Genomic DNA, 8,914 nt, shown 5'->3' on the forward strand with positions numbered 1-8,914 from the left:
ATTATTTATATTTTGAAATATGATTAGATGAGTGTGTATGTGTGTGTACGCTTTGTTGTTTTAAAATTGGTTTTCGTGCTTTTAGAGTTTTAGTTCCGATATAAAAGCTGTATATGCTAAGACCTTTCGGATAAAAGTTTTTGATTCCATCACTGTTAAGAATGCTCATAGGAAGGACAAGGAGGTAGTTAAAGAAATGACATTTACTATTACTAATATTATTACTATCATTATTAGGTTTATGTATTATTAGGTTTATGTATGAAAAGATAACTTTGTCTGTAGACCAATATTTTTGAACAGTTAAGCATTGTTTAACTTAATTGCATGGCTATGCAGACGTTTGGGTGTTAGAAATGATAAAAATGAAACTGGGGATCGCACTTGCGTTTTGATGTTGACCGCAATTTAAATTGCTCTTACCTACAAAATAAAATTAAAAAATATTTCCGGTTTTAATGATATAGTTAAATATTGTATATTTATTATTCAATTTCCCAATTTTCGATTTGTATTGACTTTAAATGTATACTACTTATTATTTTATATTAATTATTTTATCTTTGTCTTTGGTATAATAAACTAAAATTATGAAGGTTTTGTTATTATATTTTTTAAGAGTTCACTCAAAGGTTTGGTTGTTAATAGTATTTAAATTTAAGAATATGCATGTTTAGTTATCATATATGTATTTTTCAAATTTTCAGTTTTATTTTCTTAATTTCCCTTTATTCTAAATGTTTTTATTTATTAAAGTTGAGGCATGTGAGAGACTAGTACGTTTCCAATGTACATATTTAGGATTTACGAGGAGCTAGTAATAAAAAAAGAAAAAAAAAACTTGATTTGAAAATTTGCTGGCAGCCCCAATTATTTTCAAAGCAAGCCATCTTTGAAAGCAACCAAAATTTTTAAAGTAATCAGAAAAAAAGAACCAAATTTGTGACCCTCTTCTCTACCTCCATGACTATAAAAGAAGTATGCTAACTGAAATTCAAAACTATCTACTTTTTCCAAACAAAACATAAACTTTCTAAACTTCGTCCATTAAAATCCCATGGCAAGCACAAACATGGTTCCTGTCTGCGATGCTGGGACCGCACCGAGGTACAAAACTTTCAATTCTTCATTTACAAACTATGCGTAGAATAGCATACTATGTTTAGTCGTTTATCGTAGGATTAACGATGTTCTTATCAGCGAATATATGTTTGGTTGCTAGATTGGCACATAAACTAGCATGTATCGCGAGTGGGACTGAACGAATTAGACAGTCTTCCGTCAGATTTTGTATCAAAAGTGGGGATAACGGGGTTTTAAGTAGTAGTAACTCGTATGTAATAAATCATATACATTTCAATTTCATCACTACTCCTGAAAACTTAACATCAACTCGTGCTCATGCGCATAACGATCGATCTATTTCAAATTCCATCGGAAATGATCTACATTTTGAATCTGTAGCTACACCAAGGTAAAAAGAATTCTTTTAGTACTGATCATTTTTTTGTTTGTTTTAGGCATATTGTTTCTACATGGACAAAATAATTAAAAACAGTATCTAATCTAAAATCATAGATTTGCAAACAATTATGATTTCCATGAAGTTGGGCATAAATGTTATTATCATAGTTAAAATTACTATGAAATTAGGATCGTTCTATTGTTTTTGTGGTTGTGATGTTGAAAGCAATCCTTATGGTTGGTTATTTAGATTGGCAGGTAAGGTAGCAATTATAACCGGTGCAGCTCAAGGGATTGGAAGAAGTATCGCCAAACTGTTCGCTAAACACGGGGCCAAAGTTATTATTGCGGATATCCAAGACGATTTGGGTCAATCTGTTTGTGAAGAAATAGGCCTCGAAACAGCATCTTATGTCCATTGTGATGTAACTCTAGAAGTCGATGTAGAAAACGTTGTAAACTTTGCTACAACAAAGTATGGTAAACTAGATATTACGATCAACAATGCTGCTATTCTAGGTGAAGCAAAGCTCAGCATTCTTGACAACGACAAAGCTGATTTTGATCGTGTTATAAATGTCAACCTAGTCGGTGTTTTCCTAGGAATGAAACATGCGGCTCGTGCCATGATCCCGGCTGCTTGTGGTAGCATTATTTCGATTGGGAGTGTGTCTTCTGCTATTGGCGGTGTTTCACCGCACGCGTATACTAGTTCCAAACATGCGATTTTTGGACTCACCAAGAATGTTGCTGCGGAGCTTGGCAAATATGGGATTCGTGTCAATTGTGTGTCGCCTTACCTTATACCGCCATCCGTGCCAGCAGAGATAACTGATTTGTATCCAGATATATTTGCAAACATATATTCAAACATCAAGGGAGTATCTCTCAAGGAAGAAGATGTAGCTCAAGCTGCTCTATTCTTTGGAAGTGATGAGTCCAAGTATATAAGTGGCCATAACCTAGCAGTTGATGGGGGATTTACAACAATAAATCCTGGTTTTGGCTTGTTTGCTCCAGCTAAATCATCTTAATAGTTTGCTTATAATGTCATGTACCTTTGGATTTGTTTAATGTATTAACGGAGACAAGACACATTCTTAAGAATAAGATAAAATACCAAGGATCAAATTTGACCTGTGGTCTTTGTAAGTTTAGTCTAGAATAAATATATTGGTATTTATTCCAAGTTCCAACTCGAGTTTAATAAAAAGTAAGAAGCTCTAGACAATCTTTGTTATTGTGGGACTTGGACTTTATTTAAATTTAAAACTTTGTTATTATTAGTGTGCAACTGTGTATCGCTCTACACATATCATTTCATGATTTTTTGTTAGGCCCGGTTTTGCTCCTAAGTCTTTTGTATTATTTAGATTTATTCACAATTTATTTTACTAGCTTACGGTCTTTTTTATGTATGTTTGGGCCCAAGACCATGTGCTTAGAGCTCATTGGGCCGATTATAATGGAAGGTGCATGGCATGCTCTCACCTATATAAGGTGAAGCATATTCATGCACACACACCTTTTTTTGCAAATCTTATCATTACCTTTTCACCAACCCTCTCCCTACTCTCTCTTTCATTCTATTTTCGGAAATAACCTAACATAAAGAAGATCCAAGATCTCTATTAACTTGCAAGTGATTTCCGCTAGCTTACAAGGAAATTGATCCAACAACTTTGTTGTTTGATCCATTCTAAGGACCTTCAACTGGTATCAGAGCTTTCGGCTCTACTAGTTTTAGTTCTTGGGTCACAACCTTGGATTTTGGTCTTGTTTGAGTGTTTAAGACTTGTATTCAAGTGTTTGAAGTGGGTATCGAGCTTACTAGGTTGTTGTGCAAGCTTGAAATTGGTTCAAAAGTGTGTTTAAGTGTTCTTAAAAGTGTTCGGGTTTAAGAAGTGTATTTCTTTATGCTTGGAATTTGTGTTTGAAGTTGTTAAAGGTGCTTCGGGTGTTTAGTGTGTTGAATCAAGTTTCCAAAAGTGGTAAAAAGTGTACTTGCTTGAAGATCCATGCAAAAAGCGAAAATTGTACTTCCTGGAAATTTAAATCGAAACGAATTCTAAAATTCTAACTGATTCAAATTTACATTGAATCGAATTATTTAAAACTCGATTCGATTCAAATAATACTTGATTTGATTCATTCAAGACTCGATTCGATTCATTCATATTCGATTCGATTAATTCGAAACTCGATTAGATTTGTTTGACCTTCATATTTTCATCAGTTTCAAGAATTTTAAAACTTGTTTGGGTTTTCAATCTGATGTACAAGATGGAAAACGATCCTGAGATGTTGAAAAGTTGCCTAATGTTGGAGAATGAGGATGGAACCACAATAAAACCTCCCAAGCTAATGTCTTTGGAAAGTAACTATATAAGAATGACTGACTTTGTTCTCCTCAGATCCACTGAGAATGGGCTTCACAAGCCTACAACTATAACACCCGAGGGACCTGTTGATACCCCTCATGAAGGTTATGTGGATGATGATAAGAAAAATGCTTCTTGAGGATGAAAAGGCTTATGGTTTATTGAGTGTGTGTCTGCCTGGTGATATAGCTCAAACTTTGAGAGAACACACAACTGCAAAGGGCCTTTGAGATGCTTTGTTTGAGAATTTTGAAGGAAATTTGGAAATGAGAAACAACAGACTAGAAATGTTGAAGGGGGAATTCGACATGTTCAACCATGTTCAAGGAGAGTCTGTTGGAAATCTAATTGGGAGATTTTAGAAGTTGATTACCAAGATTAGAAGTGTTGGAATCAACAATGATTTATCAGAGATCAACTACAAGATGCTGAATTTACTACCATGTGCATGGAATAGCAGTGTCATTACCACCAAGAGAACAACAATTTGAACGTTTTATTTAAATCATTAGTCTTTTAAAACGGATGAAAGGCTTAGATTGAACAATCATGTTAGTTCTCTGAATCAAGCTAGGATTTTACAGGATCTGGAATCAGCTCTGCCTTCCTTATTCAGTCACATCCAACCGCTCATCCCGTTGATGGAGTAAAACTGTATTCTGCTCAGAACGATAGTAACAAAGCCTTCAAGACATCAGCAAGTAAGCCAACTTCATCAAATTCAATTTCATTCCAAGATGATGTTAACAAAGCCGTTGAACATGCTCTCAAGGCTCAAGGGATACACAAGTCAGCAAACAGCAAAACCAGTAGCTCTAGTCGGCCTACTCTAGTTGATGATTCCCACATTGCACTATTCCATGCCTTTATGGCCAGTCATGAAGAATTAATACAAGGAAACTTGTTGCCTCTATCCTTTCAGCAAGGAGATATTCTTGATATCAACGAAAAGGATCTTGAGAAGATGGACATCAGGTACCACATGGCCATGACAGTTCATAGAGCCACCATGAAGAAATACGGGAAGAACAGCTTCAGAGACTCCAACAGAAAAGTATTGGGTTTGATAGGGATTAGCTTTGTTGATACAATTGCAACGAACTGGGACACTTTGCAAGAGAACGCACCAATCCATCAAAACCTGCAAATGACATCAATATCACTGAAGTCTCTGACAGTGAAGGGGGAAAGAAAAATGATAAGAGGCTAGTGGGTCAAAATTTGGGCCAAAGAGTTTCACGAATCGGTCAAGGAAATTCAAACAAAGAGAGCTCAAGTTCAAGCACCATGGCCCTTGTCACCCAGTCTACTGAATCAACTGAATCAGATTTGGAGGATCATCAATTCACTGAGCTGGTGAACCCATTGAATATAGTTGGGATTGCATTCGGGAATGAAGACAAAGTTGCTTCAAGTTCTACTTCAGGAGGAAACCATGGCACTCTTGATATTCCTGAGGTACACGAACACCCTTGCTCTCAAACTTATATAAATAAGGTATAATACTATAGAACTCATAATGTTGTTGTGATTAAAAAAAACTTATGCATTAAATGTATGAATGATGAATATCAGAACTCTGATAAGATATACACCACTATAATCAAAACTCATCATGACGACATGGCAAAAGTGCATGTTAATTGTTTCAATCAAATAAAACAGTCGAGTTTAATGAAAAACGAATAGTCGAGTTAAATGCTAAAATTGAGAAACTTGAACTAGAGCTATCACAAAGAAAAACAACTGTAGACAAATTTGAAATGGCATCATTGGAGCACAGATGGGTGTGAAACAAAAGACAGGTTTTCGATACGAATATGTGGCGATTCCACCACATTTTAATGACAATTACACATCCCTACCTTACTTTAGTTTCAATACCTCTCCCGAGGATGAAATGGTGTATGTAATTGGACATGTACCAAAACCAAAGATATTTGTTCCTCTCATTTCCAAAATAGTTGATCTAATGCATGTGCTTGTTGAATCTAATAGTAATTCATCTTGTTCAGCATGTTGTGTAGAAGAAATTGGGTCGGTGGAAAAGGACATGAGTTGGGACGAGAAAAGAATGGTAGAATTATCTTTTGTTTCTAACGTGAATTTAAAATCATTTACCAATTATGTCTGTAATAATAACAATACTATTTCCACCCAAAATATGTTGTCTTTATCTTCGGATGATGATCTAATTGGTGAAAGTTTTGATGTTGGCACTTCTCATGTGATTTTAAATGAAAATGTTGATGTTAGTTCATATAGTGATTGCGAAACTATTTATGATAAAACTTTTGTTGATAATTGTGTCAATTTGAAAAGGCCTGTTGAAGTGAACATTTCAAGTTGTTCATCATCAAGTTGTAAGTCTGAGGATAATTTAGGTAAAGACGAAGTTTTTGAAAGTGAAAAGGCAAGTACTTCGTGTAGATATGTTCCACCAAGTAAATAGTCATTTTGTCAAACAATCAATCATGTAAGAAATCCTCAGCCATACAACTTCTTTGATAGCAACTATTATGCTCATTATCAAGAAAATTATGTTGATTCTAATTATGTAAATGCTTTTGATAATTGTGGTTATGGAACAAATAGTTTTTACAATCATGTTTTTTTTCCAAGGGTCACCTTTCCACCACATCAACCATATTATAGCTCAGATGAGTTCTATGGTGTTCATAGGAGAAAATGTTGTTTTGTGTATGATAACCCATGCTGCTAGTAGCTCGGGATCAAGGATTGATCAAAATGTCAGTGAAATGGATGTGAGATCCAACAACAAGCAGAAAGTAAAGAAGCCGTTTTGGATAACCAAAATAGAAATATCGAAAAGGAGTTCAAAGACTGAAAAGTCCAAGAAGTCATCAAAAACAAATAAACAAAAGGTTCCAAAGGTCAAAAGATCTGAGGATTTTTTTTTGAAAATATAGAGAAGATGGTCGAAAAGATCTTCTGAAACTAGAAAACATGCCTCTGCATGATTACTGTGGACTATTCTTCCGATTAGGAGTCACGACAACACTTCATTTTTCAAAGAAACAAGATAAAATTTTGTGATTTCTTTGTTGATCTTCCCGAGACAGCTAAGTCTTGGGAACCCATGGCTTATTAATGTGTGAATGGTCAGTCAAGAAGGCATGTCAACATTATCTGATACTTAGACAGTGGCTGCACCCGCCACATGACCGCAGACTGGTCCTTGTTGTTTGACGTTCAACAGTTCGATGGTGGACACGTTTCTTTTTATGGAGAAATGGGATGGAACATAACAAAAAGGGGAAAGGTTTAAAATGGCACCCTAACATTTGATGATGTCAACCTTGTGGAGCAATTCAATCATAATCTACTTTGCATCTCCCAAATATGTGACAAGAAGTTCTCCACCTTATTCACTAAACATGAATTCATAATTCTGAAACCATGTTTCACAGTTCCAGAACAATGGATTTTGGTGCATACTCCAAGGCACAATGATGCTTATATATTAGAAATGAAAAGTTCTTATTCACGAAGAGCACTTCGTGTTTGATTTCCAAAGCCTCGAAGAACGATTCATCACTGTGGCATAGACGTCTTGGTCATGTAACTTTTTAGAACTTGAACAAATTAGTCAAATGTGAACATGTGAGGTGCCTGCCTATTAAAACTTTCTCTTGCATTGAAAAATGTCTTTCATGCTCTAAATTCAAGCAATCCAAGATTCCTCACAGGCCCAAGACTGCCAACTCCATTGATTTTATTCTTCAGCCGGTACACATGGATTTATTTGGTCCAATTCATCCTTTGGCAATTTGCTGAAAAGCCCGTTGTCTTGTTGTTACTGATGGATTTGCACGTTTCAGTTGGACTTTCCGTTTAGGGCACAAGGATGAATCCGCTCCATTTCTAATGTTCGTAACTCTTGTGGAGAATCAGATAGACAAGAAGGTTAAGTGTATCAGAAGCGAAAATGGAACCGAATTTTGCTACAGAGTTGTTAATGATGTCTGTCATTCAAGGGAGATAGATCGCCCCTTCAGTGCTCCATACACTCCATAACAAAATGGTGTTGTTGAACATCGCAACAGAAAATTGATCGAGGCTGCTAGAGCGATGGTGTCAGACTCAAATCTTCCATTATTTTTCTAGGGTGAAGCAATCAATGCAGAATGCTTCATACAAAACCATGTACTGATCAACAAACACTTACAGAAGACTCCTTATGAAGTCTATTACAAGACTAAGCCGCAAGTAAAGTATTTCAAAACATTTGGATGTCCATGCACTTTGCTTTATACAAATTCTACTCGAATCCCAAATTTACTGAGAAGGCCAATGGAATGTTACTTTGTTGGTTATGTAGCCAACAAAACCACTTATCGTGTTTACAATAAGAAAGCAAAAGTGATAGTGGAATCCTACAATGATAAATGGCAAGAGCTTAACCCTACTTATGCATGCATGGTACCCAACTGGTTGTTTGATTATGACTATTTGTTCAATCAATATCGTGGCATGTCTACTTCCCCTTCTACAAGTACTCATGTTCCATCTTCTATATTCGATCAGGTGTTGTTTCAAGCTATTTCCAACAGCTTAAATGATGTAAATATGTCTGTTGGTCCTTCAAACAAAAATGCATTGCCCATGGCTCCTCAACCAGTGGTAGTTAACCCTATTCCTCAACCAACAGATACAAACGACATGGTAACCGTTGAAGATGCTTTTGATTCAGATTCAGATGCTTCATTCATGTCAGTGTCGATCCAAATCAGACATAACATGTAGAAAATCTTTAGGCAGAACCTAGTGTGGTAGAATTTGTTCCCAGACCTCCCTCATCAAATGACAATATGCTGGTTGCTGCTGAACAGACTGTTTCTAGTGCTTTTAACAACACTTATCCCACTCCAGTTCATCCAGTTGTTGTTCCTTTTATCGAAAATCTATGGGATGGTCCAATTGCTCAAGAACATATGGTTGATCAACCAGACATCGTTCAACCAGCCACTGAAGTTCTGATTAATCCCGCACGAATATTTTATCCCATAGAGAGTTTGTCAGTTGATTTTCATGTGGAACCTGTTGTT

General features: G+C 35.8%; 1 protein-coding gene across 1 annotated transcript; it reads left to right on the top strand.

The window, feature by feature from the left end:
- The first annotated feature begins 860 nt into the window (after positions 1 to 860).
- On the top strand, positions 861 to 2,595 carry LOC143543748 (borneol dehydrogenase, mitochondrial-like). The gene is made up of 2 exons (XM_077036001.1): positions 861 to 1,107; positions 1,715 to 2,595. Exons 1-2 carry the CDS (start codon positions 1,058 to 1,060, stop codon positions 2,496 to 2,498), a joined length of 834 nt encoding a protein of 277 aa, XP_076892116.1. The 5' UTR covers positions 861 to 1,057; the 3' UTR covers positions 2,499 to 2,595.
- Positions 2,596 to 8,914: the final 6,319 nt, after the last annotated feature.

This window comes from Bidens hawaiensis, unplaced genomic scaffold, assembly GCF_021521415.1.
Source record: "Bidens hawaiensis isolate Kalapana, Puna unplaced genomic scaffold, B.hawaiensis_p1.1 tig00013295_1, whole genome shotgun sequence".
Lineage (NCBI taxonomy): Eukaryota > Viridiplantae > Streptophyta > Magnoliopsida > Asterales > Asteraceae > Bidens > Bidens hawaiensis.

What these genes read in the sequence shown, in the direction of transcription:
- LOC143543748 (XM_077036001.1), top strand. Translation starts at nt 1,058, where the DNA reads ATGGCAAGCACAAACATGGTTCCTGTCTGCGATGCTGGGACCGCACCG. An exon ending in GATGCTGGGACCGCACCGAG is followed by an intron (nt 1,108 to 1,714) that starts GTACAAAACTTT and finishes TTGGTTATTTAG; the next exon opens with ATTGGCAGGTAAGGTAGCAA.